The sequence below is a fragment of the Meleagris gallopavo genome, chromosome 22, assembly GCF_905368555.1.
Source record: "Meleagris gallopavo chromosome 22, MGAL_WU_HG_1.1, whole genome shotgun sequence".
Taxonomy (NCBI): domain Eukaryota; kingdom Metazoa; phylum Chordata; class Aves; order Galliformes; family Phasianidae; genus Meleagris; species Meleagris gallopavo.
Window position 1 is genome coordinate 2,270,758 of NC_139425.1, and position 20,343 is coordinate 2,291,100.

Genomic DNA, 20,343 nt, shown 5'->3' on the forward strand with positions numbered 1-20,343 from the left:
TCACACTGACTTCCCACCTGTCAATGATCAACTGAAATTATTAACTGACCCATAAAACTGAGCTAAGGGCACATACAGACTGGGAAGCAACAGGAGAAGTGCACAGAGGTATCCTGCAGCACTTAGTCCAGAGCAGATGCTAGAAAACTGGGCCATAGATGTATTATAGGTTTCCTGTGTGACCCTGGGCAGGAGACCTCACCCAGGCCTAAGTTTCTCTCATTGTATGTAGGAGGTGTCACATTTAACTGTGATTATACATTATACCTATTATCATTAATACCTAAGGCACTTGGAGATTCTTAGATATGGAGAAAAATGTAAGAACACCATGAAAGGAACATCAAACAGAAAGGAGTTAACACATGTGTGCATACAGCACCACACAGCTGCTCCCACCCACTGACTCCACACAGTTTACAACTCATGAAGTATAGACAAGGTGTTCTTTTTACTGACAAGAGCAGAGAAAGATACCAGAAAAGTCTATCAGAGTATTTCTGAACAGTGTTCCCAAAGGATCTCACAATGAACTTGCTTCCACTAGGAAGGATCATTTGTTTGCTCTCGAAAAGGGCACCCAAATACTGGGCAATAATACAGCTTTTAGGCCAGAAAAACCACAGATGGGACAGGCTGTGATTTGCAAAGCTGCCTGATTTCAGCAGCTCTGTTTGTTGCAAGTTTATATGCTCCTCCTTCTCACCCTGATTCAGGGATCTTAAGTCTTTCTTGCCCTTAACTGACCAGTGATGCAGAGGGACAAGAAAAAAACGGAGCCATTCTCTTCAGTACCTTGTAGCCATCAGTGGCTTCCAAGAAGTCCTTCGCCCATGGATGGGAAGATCAAATGGAAATGAAAGCCATTCTCTCCCATATCCATCTACTCCCCACAAGAGCTTTGGTCTTTTTCACCAGGATAAATTTCAGCACCAAGTCTGACAATCCCAGCAGCAGCCCCAAGCCACACAGTGGCTCTACGCATGATCACTCAGTCTGGATGTAAACGGGCACAGCCAGCATGGTGCAGGGGCCATCCGAGGCGGCCTGCAGTTCTGCCAAGGACAGATTGGATGCAATACTGCTGGGCTGCCCAGGAACGACGAGGTCTGAATCAGCAGCTCCTGACCCACCAACCACAATGGACAGGACAGCATCCGACTCCTGGAATGGCTCTTTGTTAGGGACATCTTCCTGGGGGCTTTCCCCAGCAGCACCGTCCTTCAGCTCTCCCAGAGCCAGCTGGTTGGGAAGGGAAAGGCCCGCTTTGCGTCCCCGCACCACCCGTTTCTTCTGGGGCTTCCTGAGCTGCAGATCTTTGTCCTTGGGTGAGCCCAGCCGGCACTTGTGGTCCTTCATGTACTTGTGGCGTGTGAAGCCTTTGCTGCAGGTGGGGCAGCGGTATTTGTAGTTGCCGGTGTGCGAACGCTGATGCTCCATCATGTGGGCTCGTCGGCTGAAGGACTTGTTACAGTACTGGCACTTGTGGATCTTCATCCCTGCACATAGCATGGGAGGAGAGAGCTCAGTTAGAGAGTGCAGGAAAACCTAAACTGCAAAGGGAAAGCGTGATAGCTTTACCTCCTCCTCCACGCAGGTGTTCTCTGATAGAAGTCTGAAATAGCCACCTTCTCACTCAACAAGCCCCATTCTTTTCAGCTTGCTTATTAAAACAACCAAAGGAGATGTCTAAGAGACATCGTGCCAGGCAAATTTGCTATCAGAGAAGGATGTACTGCTACACCTCAAACATCATTGTTTGAAATGTTTACAATAATGGTTCTTGCCTCAAGTGAGAGGTTTAAAATATCACTAGGAAAAAAAAAATGTGTCAGGTGATCGTGATGAAAACACAGAACAGCCTTAAATTCCAATTTTTTTTCTTCTAAATGAAATCTAAAAATGTCATGGACTGCACTGTCAGCACAGTCTCATCTGATCACAATTTGCAGGGCTTTGGATGTGAAAGACACAAGAAAACACTTTCAGTTTTAACTTGACAGAAAACAAAGCAAAAAAAAACCAAAATAAGAACAACAAAAAAGGTTTTCTAGGGCACAGTAGTAAATGAGTCAACTTTATTAGGAGCTGGAGCATCATTTTTGCACTTACCTGAATGGGACAGTATGTGAGCTTTCAGCTTGTCAGGCCTGTTGAACTCTTTATTGCAGCCTGTGTGGCTTCTGTAAGAACAACAAATGCTGATGAATAGCATGAAGCAGCTGAGGATTGATGCATAAACTGGAGAGAGATCCATAGCCCTTCTCCTTATCAGAAACTGGATGGGTCTCTGAGTATGGTTACAGTTGGAGCCCCACTATTTCAGCCTTTCTGGGGGGAGGGCAAGAAATAAACAGGCTGCTATCAGGACATGTGGCCTTTGCTGGGCCACACACCGCCTTTGCATCACCATAAATTCTGCTAACAACAGCAGGTTCAAGGTTCCAATGGGAGTCAGAAATATTCTGAAAGGAGGCACAGGGTGGTTGGAGCAGGGACAAGTCAGTCTTGACTATCTCAGAAATGACAAAGATTTGGGGATGCGCCTTCTAAATCTAGATTTCTTTGGTTTGTACATGAGTTCCTCTGCTTCTAAGTGCAGCTGAGGAGACCCCAGCACTCACATAATCTGTGCTTTGTGCTCCAATTATATTCTTTCTCTTCCCCAGTGCTCTGTGAGTGCAATCTCCCAAGCCTCCCATGTAGGCAGGCATTATCTTAGAGGATTTGATGAACTGAGACAAAATTATGTTGCCCCACAGAAAGTCAAACACAACCAACACTTCTGGGTTCCCAGCATTCTCGCCTCCTCAAGCAGCAGAGAACTGTCAAATGCCACGTTCCCTAGGATATGTACAAGGGACATTCCTTCCTTTCCAAACCACGCCAAGAGCCATCAAGACAAGCTGCAATGCTGGAGATGCTACGTACGAAAAAGGACATTTATACTTCTTGAAAGGTTCGTGGATCAGCATGTGCCTCTTGAGTTTGTCTTTCCGATTGAAAGCTGCATCACACACCGAGCATTTAAAGGGCTTTTCACCTGGATTAAAAAAAAGAAAAAGAAATGAAGAGACAGGGAAAGCGCAGTCACACAGGGCTGCTCTAGTCATGTTCAGGATTCCCACTGGCAGCAGTGCTGCTCTACTTTATAAACTCTCCAGGATTCCTTACCCTGCCCTGTGGGTAAATAGATGGATACTATCCCCACTGTGTGAGCTCTCCAGGGCAGCTCCCTTAGCTTCTGCAGCCCCGGGCACTGGGGAAGCTAGTTCTGTGTTCCACTTCCAACTGGTACAGTACTGGGCACAAGACTGAATGAAAACCACACATTTCCTAAAAGCCACGTTACCACAAGTAACTCACATGCTGTTCCTCCGGATGTCAGGAAAATAGCCAGAGCATCACAGGGCTCAGCAAGGACCACGATGCAGAGCCACTGAACACTGCAGTGCCAGCAGAGCCCCGTACCTGAATGGATGTGGGCATGCAGCTTGAGGTAGTGCTCCCGGCGAAAGAACTTCTTGCAGATCTGGCACTTGAACTTGCTGCCTCCGCCGTGGGTGGGGATGTGGCGGCGCAGGTACCTCTCACAGGGGAACACCTGTTAGCACACAGAAACCAGGCTGAGTCAGCAGCACTAGGGGACATCGCTGAGCTGAACGGGCAAAGGACTTGTAGCCTGTATAAAAAGCACGAGCTCACAGTGACTGCTGTCTTGGAAAGGAAGCACTGAGAGGACCTTTAGTTTTGTACAGGGCAAATACACACAGAGCTGATAAAGCACACAACAAAACAAACCCTTACCCTTAAGAAACACATGAACTGAAACATTACTGCTAAATTTTCTGACACCATGCTGCTGAGGACCAGCGCCCTAGACAGATGCTCAGCTTCCTGCTAGAGCCAGCAGCAGGACCACGACACCTTCCCCCTGCCCAGCTGTTCCTACCTTCCCATATTGTTGATTTGAGTTTGTGCTCCCTGTTATCTATTATCAAGAGCTCCCACTCATGGTCTTTATAAAGTCAGTATGAATGCTTCCCTTCGTGTGATGAGGATATTGGAAACATTCAAGCTGAGTTTCTAATGAGGATTCTGCAAGAACACATCCAGGGGGAGTAAAGGAGAGCCTAGACATTTCTTACCCAGTACTCAGTACCCAGAGCTCCAGAAAACAGAATATTAGCAAAAATACAAATAGAAGTTAAAAATCATGCTGCAGATAATGGGTTTTCAAACATGCATGCGGCATGCAAAGTCCCATCCAGGCTCAGAAGGGCATCCGTCACTTGGGGTAAGGGTGGAGAGAAGGCAGGTAAAGAAAAATGGGTTACTAACCATGCCAGGAGCACGTATTCCCTTCCTGAACTACCTCAGTACAGAGTGGTCACTCCTTTGAGATTGTCCCTGCCCCCACTGCAGGATTTTCATTTCCTCTGCTTTAAACAGAGGAGCATTTCAGTCTGGATTTCAAAAAATAATTTATTAAAATTCAAACACCACAAAAAATTTGCCCATCAAGCCCCGTTCAGGGCCATGCTGAAATGAGCACCTCCAGCCAAAACCTACCCGTGCATCATGCCGGTCCCAGTCACATCATTCTGAAAGGTTTCTCTTTGCCAGGACACAGAGCACTCATCCAAAAGGTGGGACCAAGGGGGAACCCAGAGAGTTCTGTTGCAACAAGAGATGAGGACAGCAACGTAGGTGTCAGAGCTCCCCCGGGACCCACGGGTTTCTTCACAACTCTTCCAGCCATGGGCAGACAAGCATGGTGGCTCAAAGGCACCACCACTACTCTGAGGCTTCCCAAAACCTCACCACTGACACACTTACTTTTAAGAAACAAAGTCTGCAGCCTAAAGCGTGCAGTTCTGCATTGTCATGGGAATAAGGGGACTCCCCTTACAAATTCTGTTCATCAGGTCAGCAAACGAGGACCAGGGAGAAAAGCCAGCACTGTGGGGAGGAATGCACTCTGCACGAGGTCAGGGGTGTAACCACCTCTGCCTCTCTGAAAAGCATCTTGTGAGCCTGCCAGTCCATACTGAGGTAGAAGGGAGAGAAAAGGGATCCAAGGGGTCTTGTGCCATCAGAGCCAGGACTGGCTCATACAGCAGTCACCCACTCACCTTCTGGCAGTGAGGGCAGGGGAAGTTGTGCGTTGCTGTCTGCAGATGGTGCTCCAGGGCTTCAGGAGTGGAGTACTTGTTTACACACTTCACACACCTGAATGCAGAGAGAAAGGACAGAACTTGTGAACAGGTCTCTCACTACATGCAGACCTACAGGGCAGCCCAGCCCTTCACCAGCCACCTTCCGCATTGATTTTTGGCAGGGTCAGTTTGGTACAGACATTAACACCATCACCTAGGTGCTCTGAAACCTCAGCAACCCACACGGCCAGATCACACACACAAACTTAACATCCTTCACCAGGAGAAGATGCTGGAAAACCTTTCAAGTACTACTGCTCTTCTATTCAAACTCCCATGGGAGCACCCAAGGACCAGAGCACATATTCCACATCATCTTGGAGACAACTAAGATCTCACCTAACATAAAACATCTCCTCCCATCTTCGTGCAAGTGAAGGAGTTGAGCATGGGGTCACAGCACAGCCGTATTTCCCATGGCTGGAGCAGCCCCAAGGTGACATGCTTCACTGTGGGGTCCCCAGCATCTAACAAAGCTTCAGCTCACACCGACTCCTCTCCTGCAACCCCTGAGCTCACTCCACCTGACCCACCAATTCTCACAAACCCTGGCAGTATTTCTGAGACCTGTGCCAAAGCTGACTGGTAATGCGTGATGGGGACATGCATCATCAATGAGGAACAAACACACTCACACCATGCATCTGCAGTGAAACTTCTGCTTACTTTAGCAGACTAAAACCTCCACAAACATAAGCAGAGCTCTGACCTCAAAGATCTCTGCCAATAAGCTTTAGGATGAAGCCCCAGGCACAAGGATGGCTAGAAACTATCGTGTAATTAGCAGCAGCTATCTATTCCACTAGGGTCCTACGTGACTTTCAATATCCTCTGGGCTTCCTACTCTTCCTGTATATCCCTACAGGCATTTCAACATCCCCAGAGAGCTGTGAACTCCCTCACCCTTTCCCTCTATTCTTACAGAAAGGCTTCTCCAGGTTGTAGGCCCTTTCACAGCAGAAGAATAGAAGTAATAACTCATTTTACCCAGGCACAGCTTCTGCAGAGCACACTCCCTTTGCTGCAGGTATTTAAAGAATCAAGCTGAAAGGGGCTTCCCAGGGTCGCTTGCCCAGCCTGCAGCAGACTCAGCTACACTCACCTCACTCCTGACTGATGATAAGAGCTCTTGCAGTGATGAGGTCTTCCTAAATAACTAATGACAGTCCTTCTGAAAGGGTCCTTGCATTCAAAATGCTTGGCTCAGCCTGGTGGAGAGGCCCCTATCTACCATTTGTGTGTCCAGGAGAATTATGGCTGCTAAGCAAGCAGCCTCCTCACCTTTCTTATGTTCCCCCTGCTCTCAAACAGACACACTCTGCACACACCCACTCCTACAAGCCTTGTGAGCCCTGTTTGCCACCGTACTTGTATACGGCCACGTCCTTCTTGGGGCTGTGCTGGGGCAGCAGGCTGTGCGAGTACTGGTGGACGCCCAGCTCATACAGGGAGGGGAAGTCCTTGCTGCAGAGGTGGCAACGATAACTCAACTCCTCCTGGTGGCTCTTGATGTGGTCGAGGAAAGACTCCAGCTTCTGGAAGGTCTGAGCGCAGCTTTTCACCACACACTTGTATACCTGGGTGAAGAAATGAGAGGGAAAGTGGAAAGGCCATGGAAACACACAGGGCAAGTCCTCTGGTAACAGGCAGAGAAATCTCCCTTTGTGGAAATCACAGCAGCTGGGTACTTCATAGAACACAACCACTGCCTTAAGAGGAACTAAGGTTCCCTGCACTACGTTGCATCAGGGTTCCCAGAGCACAGACCATGCCCAGGCACTGCCCATGAGGCCAAGAGCACTCAGTCAAGGCATAGCAAGGAAACCCTGCCCTGCAGCAGGAGCACAACACGGTGATAAACCAAACATTCCCTACTGGGAATAACAGTGCAGGGCAGCTCAGCATCAAAACGTAGCTGACAACTGTAAGTGAAGACAATGGCAGAACCTGCTGAACTAAACAGGAACCAAAACTACACTCCTGCAGCACAACAGCCATTGAACTGATATCCAAAGATCACCCAGCTCAAGGAAGGTCCCCACCACACACAGCTGGCCCCACATAACCCTTCCCTGACCCTCAGAGCCACTTCAGCTGCTGGTCAACAGTTGCAGAGATCATGCAAGTTCAGCACAGTCCACAGGCAGGTCTTGCCCTCTTTCCATCTCTATCCCTGGGGTAAGATCAGCTACAAAAGGTGAACCCTTCTAGCCCTCAGCTCTCTCACTTCTTGAGGGCTGGGCTAAACCTATTCAACTTCCACATGATAGTTGCTCTGCCCACACAAATTGCCAAGGCACTCCCCTAAGAAAACAAGCAAGAAAGCAAGATGGGAGAAGGAGATGTTTCTGTGAGCACATGAAACCACCTGAGGGAGCGAGACCACAGTGCCCCAGCAGTGACCGTCCTACAATGCAAGATCTGCCACCTACTCTGAAAACTTTGGATTTTACCTTTTTTCTTTTTCTCTAGTCACTCAAACCTGCTTGACTGATTTTTCACCAGTGGCTCAGCAGGACAGAGGCAGCAGAGCTTTTCAAAGCCACCCAGACCACACAGCTGCAACCCGACATGCAGAGAGCTAAGCTGAATGGCAAGAATTTACCAAGTAGGCAGTATGCTTTAGATTGAGATGCTGTCTCAATCTCACCACAAACACAGAGCACCCTCTGTCCCTACCTGTTCATTCTTGTGCTGTGTCATGTGTGATTTGAGCTGGAAATAGGTGTTGAATTTGCTGGGACAGAACTGGCACTGGTAAGAGCTGTCGATCAAGACAACCTGTTTGGCTTCCAGTTTGCCAGCATCACTCTCCTCCATGGGGCTCATGTCTTGGGGAGGTTGTGCAGGGTTCCTAGAGGGTTGAGTCAAACCTGGAGAAAAGGGAGAGAAAAAGTCACAGGTTGCCACAAGATAGCTCTGAAAGATGCTCTGCAAACTTTGTGCTGCTGAGAGATACCCAGGCTTGGTCTGAATCCAGGCTCTTCCTTTCAAAGGCAGATCTTTAGATCAGAACCTCACTCTCTAATGGCACAGTTTGTCTACGGATGACCTAAAGCCCTGACTACTCCATCTTCCCCTCCTTGACCCACTCCCTTTACCATTGTGCTTCCAGGAACATAACTGTGCTCTGAGTATGGCAGGCTGCCAAGGGGGAACTAGTGCCAAATTTATTCAAATGTCCAGCAGGAGACAGGTGGTCAGATCCAGCCAGTAGCAGCCCTGCTGTCTGCAGAGACCAGCTGCAGCTGAACCTTGTCCTAGGTATGACACTGCCACAGTGCTATTTCTTCACTTCTACTCGTGACCAAGGTCATCAGGAGAAAGGACAGACGCCTACCAGCAAGGAGCTCTCCTTTGCATCAAGTATTTTCAGTTGGCCACAGAGAACAGACCAGTCCAGGCAATTTGCATATTGCCAGCAGGTCAGAGCACCAGGCTGTGCTAAATCTCCAGCCTAGACCAGAGCTACCAAGCGTGGTTCAGGTCCTGTCCAAGGTGCACTTGTCTGGGAGTGAGAAAGGGAAAGATATCTCTCCCCGTTCCTATACACGTCCTGACACAGAGCCACTATCTTCACCAGCACCTGAATCAGAGGCTGGAGTACCAATGGATGAAGCTGTCAGCAAGAGTGGAGCAAACACAACTCAAGCATCCACTGCATTTCCCCAGTGCATGCCATTAAATCCCACAGCAGGACTGCAAGTGGCACACATAGCCCCCATCTTCCCCATTTCTCTGTGGAGGATCAGGAGATGCAGAAATGTGCAGAGCCCTCCCATCACTGCTCTGCCCCTAGCACACACCATCCCCAGGCAGCAAACCTGTGTTCTCCTCATCCTCTGCCTGGTTGGGGTTCAAGGCCATGACCTGCACTGTGATGGAGTTGCGGGAGATGGTGCATCCCAGTCCTGGAGGCCACACTTTATGGGTTTGCATGTGTTTCTTCACATTGGACTTCTGGGCGAAGGCTCGGCCACACACGATGCACTGGAAGGGCTTCTCACCTGTGTGACTGAATGCAGAAGGCACTGTAGCTGTAGCCAGTGGAAAGAGGAGGCAGTCCCCAGGCCTGGGCTGCACTACACCATCTCTGCTTGGCAGATCAGCCTCCAGACCAGCCAAACAAGTGTTTTCAGACCCTAACAGTATAGGAATAGTAAAAGGCCTGAGGAAACAAGCCCAGAACACAAACTCTGGTAGTCTGGAAATGACGAGGGATCAGATGAAGTGAGCGAGGTAAAGAGCTCTGCAGCAACATCAGGTCATTCACTGTTAGAGTTTCTGCATGGAATTCTGAGACCCCAACGTTCTTCTCACAAGTAAAGATAAATAAAGATTCTCTGTCACTTATCCTCCCTGCATACGTGTGGCTTCTACCTTGCAGTACCCTGATGTCCCCAAACTTGCTCTCCCCTGCCCACAGCAGAAATCCCCTTCTACTTTGCTCCTCTGCTGCCAGAGGAAAAAGCTGGCTTTGATACATGGAGTATGTAAGATATAGAGCCCAGGATGGGAAGGCGAGCAAACCACCATTTGCTCCTTATCTGTCCTGAGCTCAGCATATCCCACTGGAGAAAATGCTGAAGATCTCAACTGCCTCCTGCCAAAACTCTGGCTTTCATAAAAGCTCCCTACGCAGACACTGAGCTTAGCTTATGGTTTGCAGATTCCAGCCTTCCTGCAAACATGCAAGCTGCAGCTTACTAAGGAGGCAGAAAAAGGGTTGAGGGAAGCAGTGGAGACAACACTGCTCCAGAAGACAGGTGGCTTTCAGGGTCTCATCAGTTAGGAACGGTCTCCAATCTCAGCCCATTAGCAGAAAGAAGACTGTAACTTTGGTGCAGCCTTCGCCTCAGCCACTAAATTACGCTCCTATAGAGAAGCCCTAGAGGGTGAGGGGTGAAGCACAAGGTCATTAGAGCATGGATTCTGGGAGACATACAAACATGAGGTTTACTGGGCTGTGCAGACTCCCTCAGCAGGGTTGTGCCCAGACCCACTCCAGCCACCCCACTGTGCTCAGGCTAGCATCACCCTTACCTTCTGATGTGCTGTTGCAGGTCGAAGTTTTTGGTAAAGGCCTTGTCACAGTAAGTGCATTTCAGCTTTGGGGACTTGGGTTTCCCTGAAAGAGTAAGAGTGTGCACAGGAATGACATGATCTGACACAACCTCATTGTCCCCCTCCATTGCAGGGCCTTCAACCAAAGACATTTCAGAACCAGAACAAAGGACTGCCTGAACAGATGGGGGAGAGGTGAAGGAACAAGCACCTATCAAATGTAGCCTGAGCTAGCTCAGTAAGTGCTGAGGAGAGCAGAAGTTGGGAGGCAGGGAATTCCCTTTGGGCATTAACCACTCCAAGGAACCTTCCAGCCAATGGAAAACAGCAGAACCATGGGCTGCTCTAGGAAACTGGACTGAGAGCTGCTTGATCATTCACGCCTCTGCAAATAACATTTTAACTCTGTGGGTCCAATCTTGGCCACGTTGGCTTTCCTCCATCTCATGCCTCCTTGTCGCTTGTTGAGCACACATCCACCACACCATTAGCAAGCAGGCTCAGCCAGCAGAGGATCCAGCACTCCTCTGTCCCGTGGCTGGGTGTGCACTGTCCTGCCTCTCCTGTGTCATTCACAGGCACTAAAACACACACAGGGTTGGCTCTGCTGCCCTTGATAATACAGCCTTTGAAATCAAGGCTTTCTTAGCTGGCCCACAGGAACTGCAGCTGAGTGTTATTGCTTCAGGTAACACGGACCAAGCTCTAACACCTTATTTTGCAGGATCCCCTCATTTTTAAGTGCGATCCAATCAGCATGAAGCTGCAGAGATTTAGCACAAGTTTGCCCATCCAGCAGCACAGCGACTGTCCTTCCATGTGTACACAGAGGGGACAGACAAGAAGGATGCCCAGACTTTCACCTGCTCTTGACAGCCTTTTGCAGGGGGTGGTGCTCCTCCCAGGGAGCTGCAGCACAGTCAGTGCCACCCCACAGGAGCCTGAGAGCCAGTGGCACAGAGTAAGCACGGTGGCCTGCAGGTTAGCACAGGGTACCTGCCATAAGGACACTTACCTTCCTGCAGCCCACTCTCACTTTTGGAACGTCTACTTTTGACAGCTGAGGTGGAATCAAAACCAACCACGTTGCCTCCTCCTGCACTGGTCAAAGGTGTGGGAACGCTGGTACTCTTGGGCTTGAACCCCTGCTTCCCAGGGCTGTACACAGGGGGAGAGGGGTACACAGGACTTTCCACACACTGGCTTGGTACCTGCAAGAGTTCCATTACCAGTGGAAAGAGGTTTGCTACACAGCACAATACTGTGCTAAGCACAGTTCCTACTATCCTCCATCTCCAGCAACACTTAGCACATCAGGTTATTAGGCTGGCTGAGTTTTCTTCCTGCCATAAATTTCTGGTTCACCAATTCAACAACGTTTCTCTAAAACTAACACTATGCACACTATGGAATTCTGGCTGAACATCACAAAGCATCCAAGATTTATTACAGCAGGAAAAGAATATCAAAGAAACACTGAAAGAGACCTCTAATACCCTGCCTATGCCTAGTACATGGAATAGTTCCTCATTCCTCCAGGGCAGGTGACCGGCACCGTCACCACTGAGCCTGCAGGCACACAGCACCCTGAAGGCTGGGACCTCCAGCCCTGCCCCAGCAGGACTGCAGATGGGAAGGAAAACACAAGAAAACTTCAGGTGGCAAAACAGAGCTGTTTACATCAGCACATCAAAAATGGATGTTTAGAGAAAAGGACAGAGACCAACAAAGAGTGATATGGCTTAAGAGCATTCCTATTTCCCACCCTGATAAATTAGCATAGAGTACCGAGTACCCAACATGCCCATCCATTTCTGAGCACTCTCACTTGTCAGCAGCCAGTTACAAAGGTAAGGCTGGCAAACCTCTGTCACACCCAGTAGTTTGAACTGTGAATGTCAGTGCAAACATGGAAGCTGTGCAAGTTGATCCACCATTAAACCCACTCCTGCCTGTGCCTCTCTTTAGGAGAAGCTGCCTTTGTCAAGCTCACTGACATTCAGATTGACTTCTTCCCTCCACTTAAGCCTGCAATGCACAGTGCAGTGCTCTGCACCCCTGAGACAATTCCTTCACCTCAGCACCTTCTTCACCTTCTTGCAACACCTGCAGGAAGCCTGCATCTGCCCTCCAGCTTTCTTTATTGCTTGTTCATAAAATCACAGAACGGCTTGGGTTGGAAGGGACCTTAAAGACCATTTATTTCCAACCCACTCTGTTGTGAATAGGTTTGCCAGCCACTAAATCAGGCACTAGATCAGGCTGCCCAGGGCCACGCCAAGCCTGGCATTGAGCCCCTCCAGGGATGGCACATCCACAAACTGTTTGGGCAGTCTGTGCCAGAGCCTCACCACCCTCTTGAGTTCTCAGAATCCCCTTCATCTTGCTGATCAGTACTTTTTCCCCAGAGGAAATAATCCCTCAGGCAAACTAACATAACCTCCCAGTCTCTAATTCAGCATTTCTAGCCCAAGCAGCACTGCTGTCTGGCTTGCTAGAAGAGGCCCGGGAGTACAGAGAGCCTGGGGACAGCCTTACCTCCATGGCTGGGTATGGCTGCATCCCCAGCGCCTGGATCTCCACTGAGCTGTTTGCTGCCATGGCTGCAGGAGCACTGTACACTTCAATCACGCTGCTGCCGGTGTTGGGCTGCCCCGGAGCCCCCAGGCTTGGTGGGGGGGGTGGTGGGGGCTGTGGAGGAGGTGGTGGGGGGGGAGGTGGAGGCGGAGGGGGCTGTGAGAGGTAACCAGCCCCGGCATGCATACTCAAGCTGCTCTAAAACCAGAAGAGGGAAAGACAGACAAGATGTTGAGAACACAGCACTGCTCTAGCAGCAAAAAGCTGGAGGGGTTGCTTCTTGACACATGCTCCCATGTCCCAAACCAAAAGGGCACCTACAATAGTGATGGTGTCTTGATGCAAAGCAGCGCTGTCCAAACATCAGGTTGGATCAGACTTTGCTGACTTACAGAAGGTTGATTTGGTCTGGCAATAGACACCATCTCCTCCAGAACCCAAGCATTCAAACCCCACTGCTTTTTTGCTTTGTTTTTAAACCCTATGGTTACAGAGGATATTTTCAGGGCAAAGGGAGTGTATCCAGCATGGACAGCCTTAGGGAAAACCCAGAACTACCATGCCAGGAAAAGAGGGATGCATAAGGCAAACTGATAAGGGCTCTGGAAACTAACCACTACACAGGAGTGCAGCAGAAAGCTGGGGATATCTCATTGCAAAGATCTGAGCATCCAGCAACAAGGACACCAGCAGAAAGCCTGAGTTACCCTGTCATTTATCCAATGCCCCTTCCCAAGCCTGGCTGTCCCCTGGGGAAGGTGCCCAGCACTCTGCATCAGAGCAGACCTCTAGGCTCTGATCAACCACCTGCATTCTCCTGCCACACAACCACAGTCCCAAGAAGTGAAGGCCCTTCAGCCCACATGTCCCTTACCTGGACTGGGGGCTGCACCGCTGGCATGGGTTGGTCCAAGGATGTAAAAGCAGACATGGCTGACATCAGCACCTCATCACTAACCAAGATGTTCCCCTGCACCAGGGTCTGAATCAAAGGCGACGGAGGAACAGTGATGTACGTAGAAATTTGCTAAAGGAAAAATAAACAAACAAGGCACTGTCGACCAGCAACAAGACAATGCAATAAACTCAGAAATACGATGACACAGCTTACTGCTGAGCCTCTGAGCCTCTTCTATCTGCCGACCAGAGGATGTGAGAAGCCAAAGTAATTACCTACAGCTTCCTGTTGAGTCCATGGCAGTTTCTAGCTGTAACAATAAAGCGGTGCCAGAAATGTTCTTCAGAAAATGGTATAAAAGATGACAGCAGCTCAAGGACGAGGTCACTGGCTGCAGTTCAAAACAGTGGTTATTAACCAGTTCTACAGGACAAACTAGTGACAGTCAAGATCATGTCTTTACTGAATATTTCCTGCCAGCCAGAAAAGGTGGAGGAAGACAGAGGCTGCTCTGGCTGCAGATGGTGAAAAGCAGGGGAGGGTGGATGTCCTTATTTTATGGATGAAAACAAAGAGCATTTGCTCCCATTTTGCTTCTGGGAAGCACCATCCGCTGGCACTGAGTAAACTTGAAAAAATAACAGTTGGTTTGAAGAACTTCTGAAACCACCATGGCTGCAAGCACAGCATGTGTCGTGCACAAGGGACTCGCTCCTGTTAAGTCTGTTGGGAAGGAGGGCTACTGAGGCAAGGATATTCTCCTACTGCACAACACAGCACGTGATATGGGGTTAACTGCAGGAGATGAAAGAAGGGACACAGGGGTGAGGCTGCCACAGACACCTGCCTTCCTCTTCTGGCCATGAGCCAGCGAGAGCCTCTCCCACTGAGCTTTGCATGGTCATTACTCAAACACACTGCAGACCTGGTGGTCCTGAGCAGAACCTCTTCCAGCCTCAGAAAGGTGTATCAGACACTCATTCTGAAGGACACCTTGCTGCGAGAACGAGGCAAATTTAATGGGAGGTCAAAAGCTAAGAGGACCACAGCTGAGAGTGGTGAATTATGAGGCATCGTTGGACCTAAAAGCATCACCTAGGGGTGATCCACTCCCACAGCCACGGTGGCAGAGCCTGCTGGTTCACAGCATGGTACCTGTCGGCTCGTGCTCGGAGCCTGCTGCACTGATGTGATGGAAGGGGTGTACACACTGTTGGTGGCCAGTGAGACCGTGGAGAGGGAGGGGGTGTTTCCTTGGCACTGCTCTCTCTTGTGGGTCATGAAGGCAGGCAAGGAGTTGAACTGCTTCTTGCACTTCCCACACAGGAACACATCTTCATCATCTGCAATTAGAGAAACAGGTCACTGCTGCAGGTCCTCCCCAGTGCTACACTCGAGCTACAGCCAGTAAAGGCAAGAAAACAGACACTTAATGTATCCTGGCATCTCAAGAATATCATCAGGAGGTATCAGGTGCAACTGTCCTTCCCTAATCCTAAATTCTCCCTAAATGCAACTAATGTGAACGAGACCTGTCTCAGTTGTGCTTCCAAACACAAAACATGCTGTCTCCTTGAGATGAGCTGAATCCCATCATCTTCTCATCCCAATGGCACGATCAATCAATCCAGCCTCACTCCTGTAGCACCTTCCTTTAATCTACATAGCTTCTTCCAAAGCTTTATCCCGGATGAGACAGACTTTATTACTCAGGTTGCACAAAGGATGAGAAGTAAGTGCATCAGATCACACAGTCAACTGCAACTTCTGCCTGAATCCCACCCCCAGGAGCACTGCTGGTCTTTGGTGCCTCTGCTTGATGTTAGAGGCAGAAGACAAGAACCCAGTCATCACTGGTCTATATGAAATTTGCAGCACCAGTAGATCACAAAAGCACATGGCAGTTTTTACTTGAGCCAGTTGCACTCAAACCTCTGGAAAAAAAATATCCTGAAGCTCACAGAGTTGTATCTCCCATCTGTTTTGGGGATGCAGACCGTAACCTCTCCAGGGGCACAGCTCAGATCCTGGCCACCACAGAAGACTTTCTCTCTCTCCCCCAGGGCAACACAGTAATTCACTGTCTAATTTGATCTTATTGGCTGGCTCACACAAGGGGAAAAAGAGCTGAAGGAATAAACACTCTCCCAGGGAAAGACTCACAGCATCATTCCACTGCACTGGCTGCTGGGTCTGCTGCAACCAAACTGTCAGCATACAGCATGTGTGCAACCCAGCACCTAACTCAGCATCTAACTCAGAGCGCCCTTGGTTGAACACTGTGGGTTTCTGCACGCACAGGAACTACCTGTTCCCATATCCATTCACACAGATGAGGCACCCAATGGCTGAATACATCCCCAGAGGATAAGAAACGGCTCATTAAATTAAGATATATGAATACAGGTAGTAGCAAGGAGCAGCTGTTGCCTCCCTCCCCACCTTTATCCAGAACACATAGGCCACTCTTGCCACAAACCACCCAAAAGCATCTCTGCTCACTTCGGCACTCACCCTTCCTCCTGCTCTGCCCATCCTGCTGAGGGATTCCAACACTCACAGCAGCACCCAACATGGACAAGCTGGCTGTTCTGACAGCCATGAGAGCACACTGGGGCAGACCTGCAGCCCACGGCCCCCTCGCCTCACTTCTGCTCCCCAGAACTCACCCATGGGCTGGATGGGGGCAGCTGCATTGACATTTTGAGCAGATGGATCTGTTACACCTCCTTGACCATCCAGCAAGGACTGCACAGCCAGGACCGTCTGATTATCCATTCCTGGAAGAAGACACAAGCACAGGTGGTAAATCAAGCATGGCATGAACATGGATGGAGCACCCGGGGAGCAGGAGCTCACTCAAAGCAAGTCGTGGAGGGAAGTTCTCTGCTGCACAGCCACCCTCACCTTCTCACCGTGCTCCACAGCATTAAGATTCACACTAAAGCAACACTCCTATGTGTCTCTGTATAAGCTTTGGTACAAGCAGAATAGAAAAGGAAGAAGTACAAGGAAAGCTGAAAGGGGGCTTGGTTCCAGATGCCCACTGCAGCAAGGAAGGATGCTTAGATAGCTACAAGGCAGACACTTGGAAGTCATGGGCTGCCCAGTACAGCAGCCTGGTGGCTCTCTCTGAAGACAGCAGGATACTGCAAAGACAAGCCACCAAGCTTGCTGAAGACAAAATGCCTGGTGTGCAGCATCCTGGACTCAGCCCACACCTGAGCTTCTTTAAGATGTTTTCTTAAAACACCTCCCTGTTTTCAAGATCAGCCTTCCCGTGTCTGATCTGACACAGGCCTACAAACTACAGGAAGATTTATACAGCAGGAAGTATTAAGCAGGAGCTCTGGGGAGCACTGGCTGCCACTCAGTGCTGGGACACACAGCAAGCAGGACCACAGCTCCCTTCGCTCTCTGCACCTCTCCATGAGTGCCTCTCCTTCACGAGCTGCCAGTCACACGCTCTTATTTCCATCTCCTGTGAGGCTCCATGAGTGCATGCACACCCAGACTGCTGCAAGAACCAGCTCACTTGGCCTGGCACAAATATTTTTCATTACAACTAAAAGGCTCTAAAATGTTCCCACTAACTACAGGAGCTGGGGACTGCTCGCCTACGGAGGGAACGTGGCCAGAGACACACAGCTGCATTGAGCCCAGCACACACATTTTCTCCAAGATCTTTGCCAAATTAAGCTCTTATCTAGTTGGACCTTGGAATTATGTGCTGCACTAAAGAGAAAATCCGTCAGTCCAATCATTTTCCGACGGTGCAGGTGAGCAGAGTCCCCACTGAGAGGTCACACGTTTTAAAGACATTCTAAACACCCATTTCTCCCGCAACTCCAGGGCGAAGCCAACAACAGGGAGACTCCACGAGCACCATTTCCATCAATCATCCCTCACCAAGGAGAGGTCACACCGCCGCACGTGCCCTTGGCAGACAGCAGAGCACTGTTCTGCAGCTGCCAGGGGGCGGAGGGCAGTAGCAGCTACTGGAAAGCAGCAGATCACGCTGCCTCACGCCCTGCCGCGCCGATGGGAGCCCTGTCACATCAATCACAGCCAGGCACAGCAGAGCTGCAGGGCCAGTTTTGCAAGCCTTCCCTCTGCAGAGTGCTGCATCCATCCCATCCCGCAGGCACCACGCCGCTGGATCCTCTCACACTGGCTTTAAAACACACCTCCTGCTCTGCACAGCATCTCCTGGGCAACTGCAAAGCACACTGCAGGCGCTGCTTGACACATCCAAAGCAGTGAGAGGAACGGAGCAGCCTTTTTGCAGAGGGAGTAAGCTAGGAGGATACAAAAGAAAACTGGGGATCAAATGCTCAGTTTTAGTATATTTGGGGAATAAGCAAAAAGAGTGGAAATGAGGAATTATTCCCATTGCACCAAGAATGGTGCACTTGGCGTGCCCAGCTCTGGGCTTTCTTTCTGGCTCACTGACAGATCTTCAGAATGAAAAAGCTGCACGGTGGCCTCAATCCTGCTTGCAGGATCAGCAGCACACACAGCCAGAGCCAAGCAGCCCAAGACAACAGAAATAACTGCTCTTCATTCTTTTGTCAACTTGCACTGATGCACAGGGTGTCCCTGCATTTCACAAGTCAAACACACAGTGACAGATTTAATACAGAGGGAAACATCTAAGATATAGTAACCAACAAAGCCAGGCAGGCACAGCTGCTTGGTTATGCTGCTGCAGCTCCATGAGACAGCTATGGAGCAGTTCTGCACTGATAACAGCCTGCAGGATGCTCTTCAGCCATGAAAAAAGCCATCTGTGCCTTCCCAGCAGCAGCATGCCTTCCCGAGACCTGAGAGAAACACACAGATTTGGGGAAGCCAGGATAAAAATCCAAGACTGCTGATTTGGGCTGTTATTTCCCTCTCCTTTTAAATCTCTCTCAGTTTAGAGAGCAGAACAAAACTGCCAACTTCACCCAGGTTTTCCTATCATCTCAAGCCCCAAATTTCACACAGTAAACCCTTTGGTTTGCTCCTGTCAACACAGCTCCAAGGGCTGCAGTGGCAGTGCAGAGGTATCTCTGCCCCATGGCATTCACTGGGGACACGACTGCACCACGCAGACACTGAGTCACCCTCAGCCTGTAATCAATCCAGTCAGCAAAACAAAGCAAATAGGTCCAGCTACCAAGAGCCATCATTTATTGGGAAAAAGAAAGAAAAACAAACACAATTTGCAAAGATGCTTTGGCCTCCTGAACTCTGCAATGAAACCAACACAGCATGGAGCTGATTGCAGAGAGGAAACGGAGCCCCTGGGCACACACAAGGTGCTGTCAAACGCACCACGAGCTGACCAAACTGAGGGAAATATTTGTTCTTGCTCATCCTTCTGCCGCTGTGGCCGCAGGTGCCGTTTGCACAGCAGTGTTATGATGCTGACACAAGGCCTGACAACGTGTCAAAGGAAAAGATGTAATCCTATTTGGGAAAAAAGATGCCTGGTCAAACAGCTTTTCTGCAGCAGGCTGACCCCAAGCACAGAGCCCTGTGTAGCCAGGTGCAGGCCGTGCCACAGAGCCCTGCACACACGGCACGGAGCCGTGCACCAACATACGCACACACGTAGGGCAGGCAGCAGGCTGGGGGCAGGAGGGGAGCGTGAACAGCAGCGGGGCCGGATCCTGCAGCCTTGGGGAGGGGGGAGCAGCCAGAGTGCTGGCAGCAGGGTGCTGACGGTGTCCCAGCTGGGTGATTGGGTGCCCCGCGGCTCGGCGTGTCTATCGTGCATCGGTGTCCCAACGGGCAAAGGACAGCGAGGTGATGGGGAGGCCCCAAAACGCGGGGACACGGGACGGGAGGGGACGCGGTGTGCAGGGACGGACGAGAGCGCCCGCCCGAAGCGGCGAGCGGGCAGGGGTGGCCAGAAGGCGGGGGGCAAAGGGAGGGCCCGAAAGGGAAGGGCGCGGGGAGGGGAGCGACGGGCCGCCCCGAGGACGGACGGGCACCGCGATGCCGCGGCAGCCCGGAGGCGCGGAGGTGACGGAGGGGCCCGGCCGCGCTCCCACCCCTGCAGCCGCCGCACGGGGCCGCTCGCACCGCCCGTCCGCGGGGATGGGGGAGGAGGGAGGCGGCCTCGAACCGCGGGACCCCGGGGGCCGGGCCGGACGGGAGCGGCGCCGCCGTTACCTTCCAGCGCTTCGAAGATCGCCTGCGCCATCTTGGAGCCGGGGCGGCCGCGACCCGACAGCCGGAGCGGGCATGGAGGGAGGAGGGAGGGGAGGCGGAGGGAGGGGCGGCAGCACCCGCCGCCAGGGGGCGGCCTCCGCACGCCGCGTGAACCCGGGCCGGGAGCGGGGCGCGCGGCGGGACAGGGCCGGGCAGCGAGCCGCTCTCCCCGGGCAGGGCGCGGCCGGGGGCGGCCGGAGGGGAACGGCGCCGCTCACGGAGCGCCCGGCGGTGCTTTAGCATGGCACCGGGGAGGGCGCCGACGGCATCCCGGCGGCCGGCACTGCGCCGAGGGTCGGGAGCGCCTCGGGACACCCCTCGGGGCCGGCCGTGCCGAGCGCGGTCCCGACCTCGCCCCGGGGTCAGCGGCGCCTCCGGTTGGCT

The 20,343-nt window shown here is 51.1% G+C and overlaps 1 protein-coding gene and 1 long non-coding RNA gene across 4 annotated transcripts; both read right to left on the reverse strand.

Moving 5' to 3' along the window:
• Nucleotides 1–427: 427 nt before the first annotated feature.
• ZNF341 (zinc finger protein 341) lies at nt 428–20,309 on the reverse strand. 3 transcript variants are annotated; one of them, XM_085241400.1, is made up of 15 exons: nt 19,921–20,309; nt 16,428–16,538; nt 14,914–15,101; nt 13,735–13,887; nt 12,822–13,058; nt 11,299–11,494; nt 10,263–10,347; nt 9,044–9,234; nt 7,899–8,092; nt 6,588–6,796; nt 5,136–5,232; nt 3,472–3,604; nt 2,932–3,043; nt 2,113–2,183; nt 428–1,499 (listed from the first exon to the last, which is right to left on the reverse strand). In XM_085241400.1, the coding sequence occupies exons 1-15, from the start codon at nt 19,949–19,951 to the stop codon at nt 988–990; spliced, it is 2,520 nt and encodes an 839-aa protein (XP_085097526.1). In that variant the 5' UTR covers nt 19,952–20,309; the 3' UTR covers nt 428–987. The 3 variants fall into 3 exon arrangements, 1 of the variants encoding a protein (XP_085097526.1); XR_014887719.1 differs by lacking the exons at nt 428–1,499; nt 2,113–2,183; nt 2,932–3,043 and adding an exon at nt 4,573–4,677 and having other exon boundaries at nt 3,470–3,604; XR_014887720.1 differs by lacking the exons at nt 428–1,499; nt 2,113–2,183; nt 2,932–3,043; nt 3,472–3,604 and adding exons at nt 4,340–4,466; nt 4,573–4,677.
• LOC146542921 (uncharacterized) lies at nt 18,907–19,913 on the reverse strand. The gene is made up of 2 exons (XR_014887721.1): nt 19,353–19,913; nt 18,907–19,212 (listed from the first exon to the last, which is right to left on the reverse strand). It is a non-coding gene; the product is annotated as an uncharacterized LOC146542921 (long non-coding RNA).
• Nucleotides 20,310–20,343: the final 34 nt, after the last annotated feature.

What these genes read in the sequence shown, in the direction of transcription:
- ZNF341 (XM_085241400.1), bottom strand. Translation starts at nt 19,951, where the DNA reads ATGGCGCAGGCGATCTTCGAAGCGCTGGAAG. An exon ending in CTCCGAGCACGAGCCGACAG is followed by an intron (nt 13,888 to 14,913) that starts GTACCATGCTGT and finishes TTTTTCCTTTAG; the next exon opens with CAAATTTCTACGTACATCAC. An exon ending in AGCCATACCCAGCCATGGAG is followed by an intron (nt 11,495 to 12,821) that starts GTAAGGCTGTCC and finishes GAACTCTTGCAG; the next exon opens with GTACCAAGCCAGTGTGTGGA.